At 34.2% G+C, this 23,964-nt stretch overlaps 1 protein-coding gene and 1 pseudogene across 1 annotated transcript; both read left to right on the top strand.

The window, feature by feature from the left end:
- Positions 1–12,900: 12,900 nt before the first annotated feature.
- Positions 12,901–15,378, top strand: LOC120129659 (protein PMR5-like). The gene is made up of 5 exons (XM_039147115.1): positions 12,901–13,294; positions 13,364–13,535; positions 14,366–14,544; positions 14,637–14,795; positions 14,935–15,378. The coding sequence occupies exons 1-5, from the start codon at positions 12,966–12,968 to the stop codon at positions 15,266–15,268; spliced, it is 1,173 nt and encodes a 390-aa protein (XP_039003046.1). The 5' UTR covers positions 12,901–12,965; the 3' UTR covers positions 15,269–15,378.
- Positions 15,379–16,726: 1,348 nt separating this feature from the next.
- On the top strand, positions 16,727–18,623 carry LOC120128504 (annotated as a pseudogene).
- Positions 18,624–23,964: the final 5,341 nt, after the last annotated feature.

Genomic DNA, 23,964 nt, shown 5'->3' with positions numbered 1-23,964 from the left:
ATTTCCTGCCAACCAAAACGATATGGAATTGAATTCCAATTCCTGACAGATTCCAATTGTTTCACAGATTTCAATTCTCTCATAAACATTCCAGCGAACAAACGTCACCTTATTCTTGGCGAATTATTGGGACCTCGGAGAGTTCGTCTTTCTATCGGATCAACTATGGGGACACATTGATGGATTCATAGATGTTTATAATACAAAAGGATCCATTATTTCACAAAAATATTTTTTTAAATATTTTTTTTAATAAATTACACAAAAAAACATTTCTGAAAAATGTTTTATCTTATTTAAAGATGTTGTATAAATATTTTTTTACTAGTTTATGAAAGTTTTAGAAATTATTTATTATAAATATTAAAATATAAAAAATAAATAATAGTATTTATTAAAAAACTTAATATTATTATTTTTAAAATATTAGAATAATTATTTATTTATTATTAAAATATTATTTTATAATTTATAAATAAAATATTAAGATCAGTATATTCCATTAAATAAAAAAATATTTTTTATTAAAGTAAAAGTATTATATTATTTTTAAAAATTATTAATTAATATATTTTAAACATTTTTATTAAAATATTATTAGATTACTATATAATATTAATATATAAATAATATATTCATTATCAATAATTTATTATATTATGAAATAAAAATATATATATATTATTATAATATAATTGAGCATATAATATAATATTAAAACATATATTATTATATAATAATATATTTTAAAATTTTAATAATTAATGCTTGATTAAAATGATATTAAAATATTATACTAATATTAAATACATAAAATAAAATCATTTTAAGTATTTATTCTTTGAAGTGAAAAGTTCAGAATGACTTACAGAAAATCAGACCTTAAATCATTTTTTAAAAAAATACAAGGAAATTCTATTGATCAGATAAATATTGTACATGATCAACCAATTTTTCTCCACCAAACACTGGAAAATGAGAAAATATTTACGTGAAACAAACAGAGTTTTATTAAATCACTCTCATATTCTTGTATTTTTGTTTATTAACTCAATGGATTCATGTAATGTTATAATATTAATTATAAATGCATAAACTTTTGGGATAGTCACTTTGTTGAAAATACTTTGTGTTTCGATATAACAAATTAAGTTTAAATAAATTTTAAGATTTACAAATGATTTTCTAAGTATATTCGATTTAATTAATCGAATATCAAATTATTACTCCATGTCTTTCAAGTTCAAATTCAAACCTTACTAAATGTGTAAAATTGTGTTTTATACTTAAACTATTTTTGAAACAATTTCATAAAGTATTTTGAACCAAAATCAAGCCTAAAATCAATTTATCAAAGTGATGCACCGTTTGTGTTTCGATATAACAAATTAAGTTTAAATAAATTTTAAGATTTTACAAATGATTTTCTAAGTATATTCGATTTAATTAATCGAATATCAAATTATTACTCCAAGTCTTCAAGTTCAAATTCAAACCTTACTAAATGTGTAAAATTGTGTTTTATACTAACTATTTTTGAAACAATTTTCATAAAGTATTTTGAACCAAAATCAAGTCTAAAATCAATTATCAAAGTGATGCACCGATGCACCAATCCATGCATATGCACATGAATTAAATTAAAATTGAACCATTTGATGCATCGATGCACCAGCATGCATCGATCTCTGACTATTTTGAAACATCGAATGCACTTGAGCATCGTGCACTCTTAGTGCACGACGCACTAAGGTCCAACGGTCAAAAATATTTGAATTTTACAACTGATGCACCATGGTATGCATCGATGCACTGACGCTCCCAACTGCTTTAATTAATTGTTTTCACACTTAACGGCTCTATTGACTCCACTAAGCATCCCCAACGTTCAGAATCATTTGAAGGTGTATTTAAACAAGCTTAGAAGCCATTGATCAACAACAAGAAAAAACAATCAACAAGAATCAAGAGAGAATCAAAGAGAAAGCATCAAACCTCAAGTTTGAGCATTTCAAGCCTATTTTTCATTCATATTCATTTTACTTTCAAGAACACTACTTGTCTCAATTGTATTCATTTTTAGTGTTCTTTTCTTGTTCTAGAATTGTGCAAACAACCTACTTTGTGAGGATTTCCTTGTAAGTTTGCAATTTGTAATCTTCTCTTTGAGAAAGAGTGTTCTCAAGAATTGGGGTATATTTTCGAGAAGAGTTACATCGATTATCAAGTCATCAATGGCCTTACTTCAAATGTCGACTCCGGTCTCGATTCGATGCCGTCAACAAGCCTCCTTTCTTCAATGGAGCTAACTATGCTATTGGAAGAAAGGATGATGTATTTCATTCAAGCAAGTGACATGGGGGCATAGAATGTTGTAGAAGACGGATATATCAAGCCTCTCACTCATCCAAGTGTGGAGTGAATGAGAGACAAGAATGTTCCAGCTCAAACTCCAAAGTAATCCGTATCATATTTTGTGCTCTTGGACCAGAGAATATGGAAGAGTTTCATCTTATACAACCGCCAAAAAATATGGGATAAACTACAAGTCACTATGAAGGCACCGACGAGGTAAAAGAATCTAAAATTAGTTCTAACACATATCTATGAAAATTCAGGATGAAACCAAATGAAGATATCAAAGCTATGACGATAGATTCTCACCGATTGTCAATGGTCTCAAATCATATGGAGAGATCATTCCAAACGAAAAGCTTGTGAGGAAGTTAGTTTACTCACTTCCAAAATCGTGGCAATCCAAGAAGACGACAACCATCGAGGCTAAGAACCTAAAATCCTTAACTCTTGAAGAGCTAATTGGTTCCCTCCTCACTCATGAAATGATGCTTGAAGATGAGGTGGGCCTCGATAAGATTGATGAGACACCAAAGGAGAAGGGAAAAGAAAAACATTGGAGTTGCTCAAATCCAAAAAAGATGAAAGTGATTCAGATGAAGATGATGATGACGAGGAAATGGCATTGTTTTCCAAACGGTTCAAAAAATGATGAGACCTTACGAGGAAGAAAATTCAAACGAAATGAAGGTCTCAAAAATGAACCAAAGAGAAGGACCCTATCATTTGCTATGAATGCAAAAAGCGGGGCATGTCAAATTGATTGCCCATAATTGAAAAGAAAGGGTCAATCAAAGAAAAAGCACAAGGCTCATGTGGCTACATAGAGCGATGAAGAGGGTTTCGATGAAGAGGAACAAGAAGTAGCAAACTTGTGCTTGATGGCATTCAGGGAAGATTCAAGGTAACCTTTAACTCATCTGAATTAGATGATTTATCTTATGATGAGTTATTAGAGGAATTAATGGGTTGGCTTCGGGTTATGAGAAATTTTTTAAAATAAAAATGATGTCTCAAAATTGAAAATGAAAATAAGCTCATATCCAAGACAACAATGATTTTGAAAGTAAAATCAAAGATTTGCAAATCAAACTAGAAGTTTGAAAGAAAAATTCGGATTTGCAAAATTTACTTTCAAAGGTCAAATGATCATCAAAAGAAAATTGATGATCTTAAAGCTTCTTTTGATAAAGTTGGAACAAACGTTTTGAAAATGAGAGAAAATTCAAAATCAACTTTGTTAGAAAAAGTTTTAAAAACTACAATCATAGAGGTCCCGAAGAACCTCTAATGGAAAAATCGTTAGAAGTAATGGGTTCTAAAGGACTCATTACTACTAAATATAAATAGGATATCCTACACAAATGGATACCTAAGGGGACTAGGATTTTAGAACTAATGAATATGGACCCAAAAGAATTTGGGTACCAAAAATTAGAAATTAATATATGTTTGTAGGAAAAGGAGCATTGCTACAAGGCACGGGAAACAAATTCAAACTCATGGTACCTTGATAGTGGATGCTCAAGACATGACCGGAGACAAAAGCGGTTCATAGAGCTTAACGCCAAAAATAGAGGAGAAGTGACTTTTGGTAATAATTCAAAAGGTCACATCGAAGGTATAGGTATAATAGGTAATATCTCTTCCATACAAATTAAAAATTTTATATGTGAATGGATTAAAGATAATCTCTTAAGTATTAGTCAATTATGTGATAAAGGATTCAATGTCATGTTTGAAATGGTTGTAAAGTATTGACATTGCATCTAATCGGATTATGCTTGTTGGTCATAGAATAGGAAACATACATGGTGCATTTAGACTCTATTGATATGACTAATTTGTCTAGTTGCTAAGGAGCATGATAGTTGGTTATGACATAGGAGACTAGGACATGCTAGTATGAGTTTTGCAACGGCTAATTCAAGGATTTAGTTCGAGGGTTGCCTAAGCTTAAATTTGATAATGATAAAATTTGTGATGCTTGTGCTAAAGGAAAACAAAAGCGAATTTCTTTAAATCCAATTAATGATGTATCAATAGTAGATTAAATTGATTCATATAGATCTTTTGGGCCAACTAAGACTACTAGCTTGGGTGGAAAACAGTGCATTTGTCTTGTAGATGACTATTCTAGTATACTTGGGTTTTATTCTTAAGTACTAAAGATGAAGCATTAAAAATCATCACGTTTTCAAAAGTAATCGAAAAAGGTTACTCTATAACTAGTATTAGGAGTGATCATAGAACTGAATTTGAAAATCTTGGATTTACTGATTTTTGTAATTCTAATGGTATTAGCCATAATTTTCAGCACCTAGAACCCTCAACAAAATGGAGTTGTTGAGAGGAAAAATGAACTTTAGAAAATGGCTAGAACCATGCTTTTGTGAAAACAATTGCCAAAAATTTTTGGGCGAAGCCACAAATACCGCTTGTTATGTAAATCGAGTAATGATTAGGCCAATCTTAAAGAAAACTCCATATGAAATTTTCAAAAATAAAATGCCTAACATTAGTTATTTCATCCTTTTGGATGTAAATTTTTTGTTTTAAACAACGATAAAGACAACCTTGGCAAATTTGATGCTAAAAGTGATGAAGGAATTTTTGGGTATTCCTTAAATTCTAAATCTTATCGATTTAATAAAAGAACTTTAGTTGTAGAAGAGTTTATACGTTGTTTTCAATGATAATCCCCTTCCGAGAAGGATTCTTGTTGAATGATGATGTAGGTATTATAAATACAAATGAATTGACATGACGTTGAGAACCATCATCAAAGGAAAAACAAAGATGAGGTAACTCATGATCCTCTGAGAATCCAACATTGAAGAAATGGAAGTATCTTACCCAAGAGAGTACAATATGTCAAGGATTGTGAGATTATAGGTGATCCATCCAAAGGGTAACAACTCGATCTTCTCTTAGAAATATTTGTAATTATGTTCATTTATTCATGCATAGAGCCTAAGAATTAAAGAAGCATTAAAAGATGAACATTATTATGGCTATGCAAGAAAGTTAGATCAATTTGAGAGAAGTAAAGTATGGACATTAGTTGAAGGCCTAGTAATAAATCTATAGGTACTAGATGGGTATTTAGGAATAAACATGATGAGATGGTAATATAGTGAGAAACAAGGCTAGATTTGTTGCTCAAGGCTATACTCAAGAAGATGCATAGACTATGATAAAATACTCTCGTAGCTAGGATGGAAGCAATTATAATGTTAGCATTTGCATGTTTTCATGAATTTAAATTATATCAAATGGATGTTAAAGTGATTTTTAAATGGTTTTATAAAGGAAGAAGTGTATGTGGAACAACCTGGTTTTGAAGATTTAAAATTTCCAAATCATGTTCTTAATTGACAAAAGCGCTTATGGTTTAAAACAAGCTCTAGAGCTTGGTATGAAAGATTGTCAAACTTTTTAATTGAAAGGTTTTCCAAAGGGAAGGTTGACACTACATGTTTTTAAAGCATAAAGGTAAAGATTTATTAGTAGTTCAAATTTATGTTGATGATATAATATTTGGTTCTACTAATGATGTTCTTTGCCAAGAATTTTCTAAACTAATGCAAAGTGATTCGAGATGAGCATGATGGGGGAGCTCTCATTTTTCTTGGGACTCCTAAATCAAGCAAAAAAAGATGGCATCTTCATCAATCAAGCTAAGTACGTCAAAATATGCTCAAGAAGTTTGGACTGGAAAATGGAACCACATAACACTCCAATGAGCTCTCAACAAAGCTTGACTTAGATGAAGGAGGTAAATGTGTAGATTTAATTATATAGGTCAATGATTGGTTTTGCTTTATCTAACTGCAAGTAGACTGGACATTATGTTTAGTGTTTGCTTATGTGCTAGATTTCAATCATGCTCACATTTACTAGCTGTTAAGAGGATCTTTATATACCTTAAGGACACTCCTAGTTTAGGACTTTGTATTAGAGATCTAGCTTTAGCTTGCATGCCTTCTCTGATGTGATTATGGATGATGCAAATTAGATAGGAAAGCACCTCCGGTACTTGCCAATTCCTTGAAAATATGTTTTTCTTGGTTTCAAAGAAACAAAATTGTGTTGCATTTTCTACCACTGAAGCGGAATACATTTCAGCCGGTAGTTGTTGTGCAAGTTTTATGGATGAACAATAACGTTTTGATTATGGAATTAAAGTAGGTATCATTCCTATCAAGTGTGACAATACTAGTGCTATTTGTCTCACTAAAAATCTCATCCAACACTCTAGAACTAAGCATATTGAATTAGACATCACTTAATTAGAGATCATGTCGCTAAGGAAGATATAGTTCTAGAATTGTTGATACTTTGCACCAATTAGTGGATATCTTTAAAAACTTTAGACAAGGAAAGATTTTGGACACTTAGGAGAGAATTAGATTTAACTGACCTATATTCACTTAGTGTTTAAAATAATTTTATCACTTTAAGTATAAATGAAAATGCTTATAATAATAATTTTTTATTGCATTCTTTATTATTAGTTAGGGGTTTATGTTCTTGATGAAAATTAATTTTATGTTCAAAAGTAGTTTAGGATTAATTTGATTGATTGAACATGATTAATTTTCAATATGAGTTGCAATACCACTAGAGCCAATCAATTTAGCATTTTGAGTGTTAAAAAGAGTTTGACATTTTGTGCTTCATGCATCGATACACCTAACAGTGCATCGATACACCTAACAGTGCATCGATGCATCCTTGAATGCATCGATACACCATAAAGATGCACTGATGCACGCCTTGAATGTGCATCGATGCACAAGGCCAAGCATCAATCCATCCATCGGGTTTTGGTTTATTAAAACCCTCAAAACACTCCATTGTCGCCTCTCTTTCTCTAAATCTCCTTTTGTCAAAATCGAAAATTGTCAGAATCTTCGAGTTTACATCTCTATATCCTGCTACTATCATTAAATCATGCAACACAACATATCATTCCTCTCAAATCGAAATTTTCAAGGTATTTTTCTAAAATCTCTATTTATCATATTCTAATCTTAGGACTAGTTTTAATTAGTTCTAGGATAACATTTTATCGGGTATTGATTGTTTGATGATTACAAACTATATTTACAACCAATTTCATCAAAACCTCACAAATTTTCAAAGAAATTTTTGAATTTTCAAAATAAAAAATCAAAATTTGAATTTAATTTTAAATTTGATGTTTTTTGATTTAATTATGTTGTTTTTTAAAAACTATACATATTATGATTTTATAAAAATTGTTTTCAAATAGTTTTCAAAACCTTACCCATTAGGATTCGGTTTAGAGAACCTTGAATTATTGAGGACTCAATTGAGTTTTGGGATTGATTATTGTGCATACATGTGTTTTAAATTGCAAGTTACATTCCTTTTTCCGAATCTTTAAAACATTAAAACCCAAACGCCCTAGGACTTCATCGAGTCGTTCTCGTTCAAACCAACCTCCTAATCCCGATCCTCCTCCACCTATATCTCTATTAGGATCTTGTTTTAACATGCCTGAGCGTCATAGAGACGAATTGTACTCTAGGTACAGAAATTATTTTCAATCTTATAGAATCCGAGAAGAGCGTATTCGTTCTCTTCAAGCTATGATAGATATTGACTTTGAATACCTTCCGATTCTTAAAGCTTGGAAGTTTGATAAAATGTTTCAGCTCAAACCTATCGTTTATCAACAGTTAGTCCGTATTTTCTATTCCAATGCGGTATGTATTCAAAACGAAACTCAATGTGGGACTATAGCCATTAGATCCTATCTTTTAGGCCAATATATCAATATTGACCCCGAGACTATAGCTTTCCGTTTTGGGTTAGATGATGATGGGTTATATAATGAGAATGAAAATGTGGAATATCCCTATGTTCCAAATTCTAGTGTTAGTACTCTACAATCTCTTCCTGCTCGTTTTCTTCATTTGATGATCTCTTGGTGGTTTAGACCATCCAGAGGTAGGTACTCCACTCTTCGTGCTAGGGATTTATGGTGGATGCACTGTATTAAAAATAAGATCAAAATAAATCTGCCCTACATTATTTTTAGTCAACTAGTGGATATAATAAACATTGTTCCTTCAAAACATGTTGAAACATTGATGTTCTGAGTAACCTCTTTATCAAACTCGGTCTAAACGTCTCTCTTGACAATCCTATCCCACTCCAAAATCAAATCAATCTTACTTCCTTGAAGAAAGCGGATTGGAAACAAGACAAGGAAACCGGTCTTTGGGTATTTCGACCCGGTAAGCAAACTCTGGGAGCTAGTTCTTCACGAGCTGCTCCTAGCTCTTCTCGTACTCCTCTTCCTCCTCCAGCACCGGCTGCTGACGATGATCCTGAGTTTCAACAACTTATGCAATATATCGACAATCACGTTCCAGACGATGAGCCTGCACCGGAACCGGCACGACAAGAAGATCAAATGTCACCATATTTTTGATCCTTCTTGGAGTCGTTTGATCTGAGGTTTGCCTCCATGGAGTCTCAGATTATTGAGTTTCAGCGGGAGATACGTGAACGTATGGACGCGCTCACTCTTGAAGTTCGAGTTCATTATCCTCCTCCTCCCGACCCTCCGATGGATTAGACCTTTTCTCCATGCTTTCTTAGTATTTTAAACTTGGATTGTTTGTTTTGGATTGTTAAATGCTTGAATTTGTTATGGTTTGGATGATTGGATTTTAAACTTAATATATATATATATATTATATATATATTTGGTTTGGTTGAATTTTCTTATTTTGCATCATTATATATGACCAATTATGCCATTTCACATTTGCTTTTGAATATTGATTATGGAACTAATGACTAATCTCTCTTTTAATTGTGATCTTAGCAGCTTAAGCTATATATATATATATATATATATTTAAAATAAATTGGCTAAGCTTTTCAAAACCTTGTTTAAAACATTTTAATGTCTTTTTGATTTAACAAAAAGGGGGAGAAGTGTAAAAGTGTTAAAGGGGAGAAGTGTTGTAGTAAGGGGGAGTAATTTTTCAAAATTGATTTCAAAATTTTAGAAAATCTTAAAATAACACAAATGTTTTGTTATATCAAAAAAGGGGAGATTGTTGAAAATATTTTTGTGTTTCGATATAACAAGTTAAGTTTAAATGAATTTTAAGATTTTACAAATGATTTTCTAAGTATATTCGATGTAATTAATCGAATATCAAATTATTACTCCAAGTCTTTCAAGTTCAAATTCAAACCTTACTAAATGTGTAAAATTGTGTTTTATACTTAAACTATTTTTGAAACAATTTTCATAAAGTATTTTGAACCAAAATCAAGCCTAAAATCAATTTATCAAAGTGATGCACTGATGCACCAATCCATGCATCGATGCACCAATCAATGCATCGATGCACCATGAATTAAATTAAACATAGAATGCATTTGATGCATCGATGCACCAGTCATGCATCGATGCACTCTGACTATTTTGAAACATCGAATGCACTTGATGCATCGATGCACTCTTAGTACACTGATGCACTAAGGGTCCAACGGTCAAAATATTTGAATTTTACACTGATGCACCATGGGTATGCATCGATGCACTGACACTCCCAATTGCTTTAATTAATTGTTTTCACACTTAAACGGCTCTATTGACTCCACTAAGCATCCCCAACGTTCAGAATCATTTGAAGGTGTATTTAAACAAGCTTAGAAGCCATTGATCAACAACAAGAAACAACAATCAACAAGAATCAAGAGAGAATCAAAGAGAAAGCATCAAACCTCAAGTTTGAGCATTTCAAGCCTATTTTTCATTCAATATTCATTTTTCTTTCAAGAACACTACTTGTACTCAATTGTATTCGTTTTTTAGTGTTCTTTTCTTTGTTCTAGAATTGTGCAAACAATCTACCTTGTGAGGATTTCCTTGTAAGTTTGCAAATTTGTAATCTTCTCTTTGAGAAAGAGTGTTCTCAAGAATTGGGGTATATTCTTGAGGGAGTTGTAAGGTTATCTCTTTGGCCTCAAAAGAAAGAACAAATTAGTGAATTTGTTGGAAAATCCTTAGTGTGGAAAGCTAAGGTAGTGGATGTAGACTTTGATTAAGAAAGTCGAACAACTCTAAATCGCTGTGCAATTACTTTCAATTTTCTGCAAAAGCTTCCACCAAAATTTTAATTGCCAATTCACCCCTCTTGGCCGATTTCGTCGATCGATTAACTCAACACACTTATCTTTTATGTTTGTACACTTTTTTCTTTAAATAAAAAAATTAAGCTTTAGTCACTAATGTTTATGTTTTATTAAGTTTCGATCACTAACATGTTGAATGCCGTTAATTTAATGAGGTGACAAGTTTATAAAATAGTTTAATTTTTATTTTTAACTCTTAAATTTTAGATAAAACATTAATTATGGAACCTTTTTATATAAATCCTAAGAAATTTAAGGATAATTTTTTAATTTATCTTTCTTAAATATGTTTTTCTTCATCTTTGCCTCAATTCTACCTTCTTTCTACTTACATTGACTTCTCGTTATTTTAAAGAAAAATTTTGGTCGGCCACTTCGGTGGTTCGTGTGACATCATTGTCCGTCGATCTTTGGGTTTTACTAGATTAGTACGTTACATAAGTTGGTGCGAGAAGTTTAATCCCATAGTGGAGAACGATTGCTCAAATACGTAGATTAGATTCACACACCATTTAATTTCTTTGTGGTTTTTTCTTCTCTTGTTCATCGCATATCTGCGATTGTTGAAAGAAGGATTTCGATTCGACTTATTCCCGGAAGTTGTAACGTTGAGGCTAATTCATTAGCCAAAAGGGCGTTAGCTGGTTTGTTCCCCTGAAGAGACTGATGTCCGTGAGTGTATGAGACTTCAAGTTTTATATTGGGCTAAAAGATTATATGTTTTACCATCCTTTCGTGTTTCTGTAATCTGCTGAGAAATTTATGTTTCTTTGCTTGTCAGGGCTTCTGTTTTGTCTATGATATATTTGTTAGGTATTGTTGAGGTATGTTTTTAAAATTGGTGCTTTGAAGCTTTAAGGTCTGGCTAGCTTTACATAAATTTATAAATTTTCAAAATATTAATAATAGTTTTAGGTATTCTTCTCTCTTTCCTCTTTTCTACGACGAGTCTCGGTTTATCATCGATTATGAAGAGAGTTTTTTAAGGGTGAATTACAAATTCGATAACTAAACTTTCATGTGATTTCTATTTTACTCACCGTACTTTTAAAATTTTCAATTTTCTCACTCAACTTTTAAATTGCTCATGTTTTGGTCACTCAATCGTTAATAGCTAACGGTGTTATGACATGACAATCTCAACAAAAATGGCGTCGTTTTATATCTTGCAAAAATAAGGTAAATTACAAATTTGATAACTGAACTTTCGTATAATTCCTATTTTACTCATCGTATTTTCAAAATTTCAATTTGCTCACTCAATTTTATATATTGAGTTTTTTTGTCACTATACCGGGGTTAGACGAATAAACGGCTGGTGGAGGCAGCGATGGTGAAAGGGCAAATCGACTGGGTTTTGGTCAAAAACAGGGGAGGACTTCAGCAGTGGCGGCAGTGAGACAAATGGACGGTCGGGGTGTCCGAAAATCTATGAAAATCAATGGGAAGCTTTGGCTTCCCGACGAACCTTCGACGATTTCTCTACGACTAACGACGAGGAGCCTTGATAATCGACCATCAGGGTTTCGATCTGGAGACGATGTCAGTGCTGTTGGAAGTGACGGTGCGAGCCACCACTAGCTGGAGATGGGTTCGGCGATGAAGGCATTGGTGAACGATTTTTGATGATGAGAAGTTTAACGGCTGGGTGAGCAAAATTAAATTTTTTTAAAGTACGGTGATTAAAATATGAATCATATCAAAGTTCAGTTATAAAATTTGTATTTACCCTTATTATTATTATTATGTGGAAAATCTGATATGGCATGTTTAATATTAAAATATTCCACGTCAATGAGATATTAGTGATATAACGGTGGATTGACAAAAAAAAGTTCAATTCATAAAGTTAAGTGAACAAATTGAAAATTTTGAAAAGTATGGTGAGTAAAATAGGAATCTTATGAAAGTTCAGTTACCAAATTTATAATTTACTCTTTTAATGAGACCTCATTTTATCAAAAAAAAAAACAATGCATTAAATTTTTAGGAAAAAATTAAGAATGTGAGATACCATGAAACCAAAAGAACAAATTATACAAAACCATCAATTTAATAAAATATAATTCTAAATAATTTCATATTTTCAATTAAATATTATAAGTTTTTAAACTAATTTTATATTTCATAAATGAAAATATGGGACAAGGTAGAGTTAAAGCCGATGTAAGACTCCAGTCAAAATTAAAATGGACGATGAAATCCACCGCCAAGTTGTCGGACACTCCATTTTAAAGCTCACGTGAAAGCCTATCAGCTCCACCACAACACAACAAAAAAGCACCCCTTTTCTGCACAACTTCACCAATCACCCTCAACCTATAAACCCCCCTCTTTCCTTTTCATATAACAATACTACTATTTTTTTCTTGTATACTTTCTTATCTTTGGCTTTTACCTGCAATATTTCTCTTCAAAAAATGACAACCCATCTTTCCTTTCATCTTTTCAAGCCATGTTTAACCCTTCTTTTTTTATCCTTGTTTCAATCCCGAACAACTTTCTCAGCTCTGATAATGAGCTTGAGGAACCACCATAGCCACCCCCAACATAGAAGACCAATGTTCCAAACCAACCAAACCACTTGTGCATTGTTTACAGGGACTTGGGTCCGTGATGATTCTTACCCATTGTACCAATACTCGAGCTGTCCAGCCATAGATCCCCAATTCAACTGTCAACTATCTGGGAGACCTGATTCTGATTACCTTAAGTATCGATGGCAGCCCCTCAATTGTCAGCTCCCAAGGTATTAGATTACTACTGCCTTGTTGAACAGTTTTGGGTGATGATTTTTGTGTTTGTGTGTTTATTTCAGGTTCGATGGGGTTGCTTTTTTGTCGAAGATGAGGGGGAAGAATGTGATGTTCGTTGGGGACTCGCTGGGAAGAAATCAATGGGAGTCTTTGATTTGTATGATTTTGGCTGGGGATCCACAAACCCAGACTCAGATGAACAGAGCAATGCCTCTTTCCACTTTCAAGTTCCTGGTTAGCCTTATCAAACCTTCTTTCTTCTTTATTCCATTTCCTTCGCTCTTGAAACCCCACCCAGATTTAGTAAAGGAAAGAAGAAAAAGAAGAATGGTTTGTACAGTGGTTACAGGCTGGATGCAACCTAGTTTGGCTCAACTATTTCTTTTGGTAGTTAATGTTATCTCGTAGAACTTGAAAAGTTATATAATTGATAATAATTTTGGTTATAACTTAAATATTGTGTTGCACAAAGTTTAACATTAAAATTATATTAAGACGGGTTTTAATCTAATATGTTATCGGTTTATTCTAAAAAATTATATAATTGATAATAATTTTAATTACAATAAAATATATTGATGACAATTTTTTAAGTTGAACAGGAATATTAATGCAATTTATATGATTTATTAGGGATATATTACCCTGTCCAATCTAAAGACTCTTATATTAACCTATTTTTTCTATTTTTAATCTTATATTAATCAGTTGTTTTATAGACTCATCCTTTGTTTTGAACTATTACAAAAAAAACTTGAACAGTATTGTACTAGTTCCACTATCTAAAATATCTGGTCCAATTTTTTTTTTTGGGAAAAGGTCTATTGAAATATCTGAATCCAAGCTTCCTCTGCAAATAGTGTTGAAGCTTTTTTCATGGCCAAAAAGTCGTTTCGAGCACGTCCTTATAGCAGTTGTCTGAGGGACCCAAACTGAGAATTATTTTGCAAGATATCATGCCAACTAAAAGCCACTACTCACTAGCTACTGTGTTTTTACCCCAACTTATGTTTGTACTATTTTTCTATCCTACTACGTAAATTTTGTTTAAATGATGAATGCAGGAATATGGTATCACCATGTCATATTTTCGAGCTCCGTATTTGGTAGACATTGATGTGGTACAAGGGAAGAAAATCGTAAAGTTGGACGACATAGCTGGAAACGGAAATGCCTGGCGAATGGCTGACGTGCTGGTGTTTAACACAGGCCATTGGTGGACTCATGAAGGGTCTCTCCAAGGGTAGGCTAACACTCTCTGTTGTGTTGGTGAAAAGTTCTCAAATGGGGTTTTGTTTTTGTTTAATATGAATGGTTTGGGGTAAATGTGGGCAGGTGGGATATGATTCAATCAGGAGGTAAATATTACCAGAACATGGATCTTTTGGTTGCTATGGAGAAAGGGCTAAGAACATGGTCTAATTGGGTTGACACCAATGTCGACATATCTCGAACCAGAGTATTTTTTCAGTCCATTTCCCCTGATCACTATGAGTAAGTCTTGCTCTCTCGAATAACCGTGTTGACTACAGCATCGGATTCAAAATAAGATAGGAAACTACATGATGGGTGAATGACCATATTGTTCTGTTTTGATAATCTAATGATTTTGTTCGGTTAACATAATTGACAGTCCAAGTGAATGGAGTGCCGAAGCAACAGCGATGACCAGGAAAAACTGTTATGGAGAAACGACCCCTATGGAAGTAACTAGATACACCGGCGCATATGCGGATCAGACGAGAGTGTTGGATGAAGTCATTAGGGAGTTGCATGTGCCTATATACTTGTTGGACATAACAATGCTCTCTGAGCTTAGGAAAGACGGGCACCCTTCAATTTACAGCGGCGATATAAGCCCTTCTCAGAGGTCTAACCCGGCTAAGTCGTCTGATTGCAGCCATTGGTGCCTACCTGGGTTACCTGATACTTGGAATGAACTATTTTATACTGTATTATTCTACTAGATTCACTTCATTTATGATTACTTTTAATTTTGATTATAGGCCAGTGTAACCTTTTCTGTTAAGCAATGCATTCTCATTTTGATATGAACCAAGGTGCAGGGATTAGAGAGGGCAAAAAGAAAGGGATTTTAGAGCCAGGTTTTTCTGGTACATTTTTTAACTTCTTTTGGTGGATGCCATTATAGGTGTTCGTGTTAGGGTTAGGTTTTGAAATTTCTTAAAATCCTTACCAAGTTTGGTATTAATTTCTCAAGAAAATTATATTGGGCCATATCCTTGTTACTAAGGCTTATCCTTGGGCCATCTCTCTTCCACTTGGAATTTCTTTAGCAAAAGGGAATATTGTTCATCTTAGAAGATTCGAATTTGAGAGTTGGATCTGGAGAGTGTATACGCCATATCAATTGGCTTAAAAAATTCTGAACAAATACCACTGTAATGTTATTACATGTTGCTCAACATGCGTTACCGATCATCACGCTATTGCAAGACAAAGGAGTGGAAGGTTTTAGGTCCTGAAAGACGACCAATGGTTTAACGTTCTTGTCCTAACTGAAGCTCTTCCGATCAATGTCGGTGATCATATAGAGGTAATGGCACTCACCCGAACCCGAGTAATTTAGCCTACTTGGTCCGACTGTGCTAGTCTACCAATTAGAAGTTCTCTGCTAAAAGATGAGAGTTTCTGTAACATAATTCTGATGCAGTAAATTAAGTAGAGATGTCATGATTAACAAGTGACTTACATTAGTGGTTCCATGAACTGCACAAAGCTAATGACCAATAGAGTATTCAAGAGCCCGGTACATCGAGAGGTGACGAACTCGGAGAGGGAGATGATTACTCTGGCTATCTTCTGCATTCCACATCCGGATCAAGAGATTAAACCAGTGGAAGATCTCATAAATGAAACAATTCACAGATTATACAAGAAAGTGAAGGATTATGTCAGTCTCTACTTTGAATACTATCAGCAAGGAAGGAGATCTCCTCCCAAATGGACTATATATAGCACCACACAGGGCACAAGCACTGTCCACCATTATCCCCAAAGAGATACTCTATCCTGCGTTGCAAGTCGATCAAAGATAGCCAACCAAGTGATAATCGCATATTTAGGCGTGTGCGATGAAAACCATATCAATTTATGCCAATTAACCCTCTCCCATTTAAGTCTAATCTCCTCCCAAATCATCAAGCTGCCTAAAGGCACAGATGTTAAAATAAGAAGGGAGAAATACCAGATTCTAAGAGAACAAAAACCTGTCATTTGTGATACTGGCAACAGGTTGTGGGAGAACAAGAGAAGCCTTCAACAACTTTTTCACTTTTTGATTTATTTTAGAAACTGTTTTTGCACTTAATGTAAATGATAAAGTTTTTTACCAAGCAATAGTTCGATTTTTTGAATGCAACAAAGTACAGAATTAGAATCTGTGCTTTTTCACTTTGTTTGTCAACAACACATCTGAGATGTTTGGTTTTACACATGGATGTTTACCTATGCATAGATGGGATCAACTTAATTCCTTCTTCCAAAAATCAGGGTATATATGTATATATATATAATGAACATACACCAATATGAATGTTTAATTTGACCGTTAATTTGTTTCATAATTCAGGGCTAAAGTTATTTTTGGATTCAATGCTCTTGCTGGTCGAACTATAGATTCCAATGGTGAGGCCGTTGGTGCTTGGAACTACACTAATGCTGAATCTTTTATTCGTTACACTGTCGAAAAGAACTATACCACTCATTGTTGGGAGTTAGGTAACTACTTGTCCGATATAATGTAATTAACCGTAATTTGTTTCATAATTCAGGGCTAAGTTATTTTTGGATTCAATGCTCTTGCTGGTCGAACATAGATTCCAATGGTGAGCCGTTGGTGCTTGGAACTACACTAATGCTGAATCTTTTATTCGTTACACTGTCGAAAAGAACTATACCACTCATTGTTGGGAGTTAGGTAACTACTTGTCCGATATTGACTCAAATCTTCGATACATTATCTTTAATAAGATTGAATTTGTTATGTTTTGCTTGTTAGGAAATGAACTGAGTGGGAGTGGGGTCGGAACTCGGGTGTCTGCAGACCAGTATGCAGCTGACACTGCTGCTCTTCAAAGCGTAGTGGAGAACGCATAGAAGAATGTCGATTTGAAGCCGTTGATTATTGAACCCGGAGAGTTCTATGACTCGGATTGTTTCAAAGAATACATAAATAAGACAATTGAATCCGTAGATGTTGTCACTCACCACATATACAACCTTGGACCAGGTATGATTCACCTTGTAAAATCCCAGTATTTGGATCTTCTAGGACTTGACCATCGTTTTTCTCTCTGTAGGAGTTGATGAGCATCTTGTCGAAAAGATTCTCAATCCACCCGTTCTCAAAGGTGAGTCAGAAACATTCAGCGGCCTCCATAAGATCATCAAGAGTTCTCCAACTTCAGCAGTTGCCTGGGTGGGTGAGGCCGGAGGAGCTTACAACAGCGGCCATCACCTTGTTACAAATGCATTTGTGTTCAGTTTCTGGTAATACCTTGTTATTCCGATGCTAAGGCGTTTCAGATCGGTCCAATAGATTTCTGATTGATATTATATGGGACATGAAATGCAGGTATTTAGATCAACTCGGCTTGGCGTCCAAGTATGATACAAAAACGTGTTGCAGACAGTCACTGGTTGGTGGAAAATATGGCTTACCAAACACCACCAACTTCGAACCAAATCCAGACTACTACAGGTTATTTTGCTTTCTGAAATTCTTTCATTAGCCTATCTATTTCAGATACTGATGATACTCTTTCCCCATTGTAGTGCTCTTTGTTGGCACCGACTAATGGGAAGAAATGTTCTTTCGACAAGCTTCATCGGGACCGAAAAGATCCGATCCTACACTCACTGTACAAAACAATCTTGCCCTTCTAAGATTTTGACCAGAGTTTTCTTACATCTTGCAGAAAGGCATCACACTACTATTGATCAACCCAGACAATAGCACCACGTACGGTCAAGCCAAAGCTTGATTTCAATACTGCAGTTGCCTTGCGACGCAAGCACCACCATAAGCACAAAATCCATATTATCAAGCTGCATGAAGGCATCAATGCAAGACTATTTAGAAGAAAGGAATACCATCTAACAGCAAAACACGGGGATTTACACAGTCAAACCATGCTACTCAACGGAAACGTTTTAAGCGTAAATTCTTCGGGGATCATACCTCCATTGGAGCCTTTACATGTGATTTCGGAGAAGCCGGTAATGGTTGCTCCTTTGTCCATTGTGTTCGTTCACATGCCTGGTGTTATTGTCCCTGCTGCTTGCAGGGTTCACCCGTAGAGCCTACTAAAATTGGCTGCTTTTAGGTTATTGATTGATCAAATAGGAAATAGAACATATTACAGATAGATATTACATTATTTTTCTCCATAGTAAAGAATATAATACAGCATATCTTTTTTTTTGTCTCAGTTGATTGACTTTGCATGCTGTTCTTTTATCTATTTCCTGTAGACACCCGTTTTTGTCCGGATCTTTTTTATATATTATTATTATCGTTATTTTAATTATTATTATTAGAATTATTATTATTATTTTATTTACATATTCTGTTTCCAGGCCCAGTACAAAACCCGAGCCCATGTGATAACCCAACTAGGGTTTCCTCTCAAGCTTCAGCCGTCCCTCTCACCCCGTTGGATCTGGACCTAATCAATGGTCCAGATCAGGAGATATTTAGGGTTTCAACCCTAATCCCCTAACTACTCAGCCACCGCCTTGAATTCCTCAGTTCCCAGCCGCCGCTCAAGCCAGATTCCCATCACCGAGCCGTCGTCGAGTTCCCGAGTCACCAAGCCGAGCCTCCCTTCCGATCGTATCTGATGAACGCATCAACAACAGTGACCAAAATCCCTCAAACAGTGAAAATGGACATAAAATCAGAAAAAAATCCAAAAGAAATCTTATCCTAATTCTAGGATATTATGACCCTACAATCACATCCATCAAATATTAGCTACGCATGCAAGACTAAGGAGAAGATTAAAAAAAAGCAAGACAGAGAAGATAGGGGACATTCGGTGAGAACCAAAGAAAAAAGAGAAATTCGGGGAGTCAAACCAAATGGAGAACCAACAGCAAAAAGTGAAGAATAGAGAGAGAGGAGATCTCACCGTGGGTTCGAAGCCGTTGGGAACACCAAGAGCCGCCGGATTTCAAAGACATCGAGAGGTAAAGACCTTAGATCTAGTGCTAGGGTAGATTCTAGGTGAGACGGGGTGAGGTTCTGAGTTTAGGGAGATGAGGGTGATTTGGGGGTCTTTGGCCCGCTCCGGCCACCGTGGGGCCGCCGCGCACCGCCGTGAGGCGTCACCGGCGGCGGAGACTCTTCTTCTCCCCGATGAGGGAGTTGAGAGTTTAAAATCCCTCTCTCCTCCCTCTGATTCTCTAGCCGAGAAAATGAGAAGCTTAGCCCGTTTTAGCCTTTAAAAATACATATATAATTGAACCAAACGACGCCGTTTTAGGGGTTCAGGGTATGCGTGTTTCAGCATGAAAGGGTAAATAGCCTATTTGGTCCTCGCATCTTTGTAACTCTTACCCGTGTTTCTCATATTAAAAGGGTAAACCACACTTTTGGTCCCTGATCCTTTGTAACCGCATATTTAGTCATTAAAGAGATTTATTGTATTTCGATTTCGAGCCTTTATTTTTTAGAACTTATATTTTAGTCCTATTATTGCATGTTATGATAATTTTGTTATGATTAGACTTTGGGCATTATACTTGTAAATATTTTATTTTAGTCACTGATTTAATTTTCATGTATTTCTTTGATATTCGAATATGGCCACCACATTTATAAATCTTTTATTTTAGTCCTTATTTTACTTTTTTGGTTTAAAAATTATTCAGCCTTCATGTTTCTGTTTTAATTTCAATCTAGTCCTAAGTATTATGGCTTATTCACATTTCTGATGTTTGTATTAGTTGTTGTTTGTGATTTGGGCCCTATTTTTTGTAATTACTTTTTTAGCCCTGTTAGTTTCTGCTTTTACTAATTTAGTCCATTATGTTTATGTATTTCTATTTTAGTCCTATTATTTTATTTTAGTCCTGTAAATTCATGTTTATGCTATTTCAGTCCTTTAACTTTCTGTTTTGTTATTTTAGCCATGTAAGTCTGTTTTATCTATTTTGATCAAATTTCCTTATTTATATTTTAGTCCTATATTACATGTTATATTTATACTCATTTTAATTTGGCCACAATGTTTGTATTAGTTTCGTTTTAGTCACTGATTTTGTATGTTGTATATTTGGCTGATGTTCGAATTTGACTTTATGATTTGTAAATCTGTTTATTTTAGTCACTAGTTGCATTCGGTTTAATTACTATTTTAGTCCCTACGTTTCTGTTTTGCCATTTTAGTCTTTTAATTTCTATTTTGCTGTTTTAGCCCTTTAATTTGTTATTACCATGTTAGTCATTGTAATTATTAAATACTTACTTTTTGACCATTATATTTTGGGTTGTAACATTCATTTGTATTTATTTCAATCTATATGTGTATCAAATGTAAATAAATATGCCTAACTCTATTTGTTGTAAATATTTTATTGTGCATTTTTTAATCATATTTATTTCCATTTCCTTAAGTATTAATGTTATCCGAATATTTCAAGAATGTATTTGTAGAACGGGTGTGGAGAGTATCACTTGACCGAAGTAGTACAATCCGATACAACGTTCAAACGAAATAAGACTTGAAATAAATTTAATTTATTTTACTGATTAAATCTCTTATGATTCAATGTGTTTTTATATGGCAATTTAATTTATGTAGAGGTCGATAGTTAATTTATATTCGATTCAATTTTTTTAGTCAATGTTGATGGAATATTCTTTTACTGATAAGAAATAGTCGAGTTAGCTTTCTCGATGGAGGATTACTAATTCGAGATTCTTTTCGGGTTAAAGAATTTTCTATAATTAATTAGTTCGAAGTGAATTAATCAATGTTCAATAAACGGATCACATTTTAACTTTATATTCGACTCATAAATTCCACCATTTACAACAAGGTGTAAGCGACACAGTACCAGTTTTTGGGCGTTGTGAGGGTGCTTACCCTTCCCCACACGTAACCGACTCCCGAATCCATTTAAATGAATCTTTGGTAACACAGACCGAATTTTGTCTTAAGAAATGATTTTTCATAAAAAATGATTTTTCTAAAAAATGATTTTTCTTAAAATTGTTTTGCAAGACGTTTTTAGGTATTCGACTTACCTAACCCAAAGGTCGATGGCGACTCTTTTCTATTTTATTCAAATCAATTCCAAAATCATCAATTTTTCCAACTAAGTCGTAATCATTTTTTTAAAATAATATTTAATTGTTTCACTTAAAAATGGTTATGACAGCTTGGCGACTCTGGGGACTTTTTAGAGAGTCAGGCTGTATGTTGTTTACATATGTCATCTTGGTGGAATTATGATTTCTAGTTTTTAGTTAATTTATGATCCGTTATTGAAATTTTTAATGCTTCGTTTTTTGTCGTACTAACATTTTATTTTTGGTTTTCAGCTTTGTCAGGATTTTATCTTTTTTCCTTGTTTTGTTTTCCTTTTGGGTCGAAGGTAGGTATGTTCCTCCTCACACACATCACTCGCATTGGTATAACATAAGCTCTAGACACGAGCTTCGATCCAAATTAGTTGGGGTGAATGCTTTACTCTCGTAAGAATTTATTCTTCGTATGAGTTTTAGCAAATAACCCATGGGATACATACCTTATACCTTCGTAGGGATTTATTCCTCGTACGGGTATAAGACAGTGAATCCCCTCGAATTGAACTCGTTCCGTTTGAAACCTGTAATGGGTGAGGATCGAGGGTCTGGCAGCCCAAGGGGGCACCGACATCAAGGACAATTCGAGTCCCTTTTTTCTGTTAGAGCCGAAACCAAGCATATAGTGAACCGTCGAACGATCACCCTAGGTATAGTCATACCGAACCTTTGTCCGTCAGTAGGTACCCAAAATAGGTGTACACGAAGGAGGAACGATTCTAAACCTTAACCTTTTAAATTTGTAGAATATTTTTTTTCCGAATAAAGCATGCGAACTAGATACCATACGGTTAGGACCAATTTCTTGAAAATAGATCATTTTGGGTAGATAGCATGTCCAGGTAGGATTGTTATTTAATTGAAAGCATGTTTGGGTAGATATCATGACGAGGTAGGTGTTATATCCATCTCTGAATTACATTTTTATTTGTATCAATTATTTTACATGTACTAACTTATTTTTCTCTTTTGTTTGTGTATACTAACTTATTTCTTCTCTGTTTGTGCATTTTGTCATTTGCATTGCATTGCATTGCATCATCATAATGCAAAAGTGTTGATCCGTAAGGGGATATTCGAGAGAAAATTTTCACAAGAAGAGATAAAAGTTTTCAATCAAGCGATCGCATACACAGACATGCATCGAGGGCTAAAAAGAAGTCCAGAGTACAAGAATGAGATTTTCTCGAAGATCGTGCATCATTCGAGACTGATATGATAATCCACTGATCTAAGGAGTAAGGGCTAAAAAGAAGTCCAGAGTACAAGAATGAGATTTTCTCGAAGATCGTGCATCATTCGAGACTGATATGATAATCCACTGATCTAAGGAGTAATCCAGCAGTAGATTCTCACCCAAAATTATTCCATCGTTAACCATCAGGGAGTGAAGCACAAACTTCAGCATAGCCGAGGTATTAATGGAGTTAGTTTACAGAGCATAGAGGGGCATCGGTTCCAAGTACAAAGATCCGAGACGAAGCAGTGAGCTCGAAGATCGTGCATCATTCGGTACTGAGATGATGATCCACTGATTCAAGGAGTAATTTAGCAGTGGAGTCTTATCTACAATCATTTCATCGCTAGTTATCAAAGAGCGACACACCGACCTCACTACCACCGAGGCATTAACGGAGTCAGATTACAGAGTGCTTGAGGGCATCATTATTGAGGACGAAGATCCGATATGAAGCAGTGATCCATTCCAGGCTCACCATCTAAGCGAAGACATGTAAATTGGATTATCTTGTAATGTGAAAACTTTTTTTTCTGGTGAAGACTATTCTATGATATTCATCGTTGGGGTCAACATTTTCAATCTGCATTTGCATCTTTTTATTTTGCATATATATTTATTTTTAAGCATTTTCATATGCTCATTCATAAAACATGAGATCAATTTGTGGAGAGTCAGTGGAAGTAATGCTGATCACGTGACCATATTGAGAATATAAACAAGAAGCTGAAATCAACACGATAGAAGCTTGTTCGATTGAGTCTTCTAGGATGGTTCGAGAAAAGAGTCATCAATCCCTGAGGTCTACGATGTTGATCCAGTGCACAATTTCCACCTAAGAAGCTCCAGACATTCCAATGAGAACTGCAAGACACTAAGCACAAAATCCATAATATGATTTATTCAGGGGTATCCTAATACTAACCAGAGAAGTCATTGCATCAACCACTTGCATCCATAGAGATGTTTTGTTTGAACTCGTTTTGTTCTTTCTTCAATATTGCTTAAATATTTTTAATCTTTGATGACTGAAATGATGCTACCTTCTAAGGTTAAATAATTGAACAAATTTAATCTTTAGTTTTGAATAT

The sequence above is a fragment of the Hibiscus syriacus genome, unplaced genomic scaffold (genome assembly GCF_006381635.1).
Source record: "Hibiscus syriacus cultivar Baekdansim isolate YM2019G1 unplaced genomic scaffold, ASM638163v2 tig00001644_pilon, whole genome shotgun sequence".
NCBI classification, from domain to species: domain Eukaryota; kingdom Viridiplantae; phylum Streptophyta; class Magnoliopsida; order Malvales; family Malvaceae; genus Hibiscus; species Hibiscus syriacus.
This window is presented reverse-complemented; position numbering and strand designations above follow the sequence as displayed.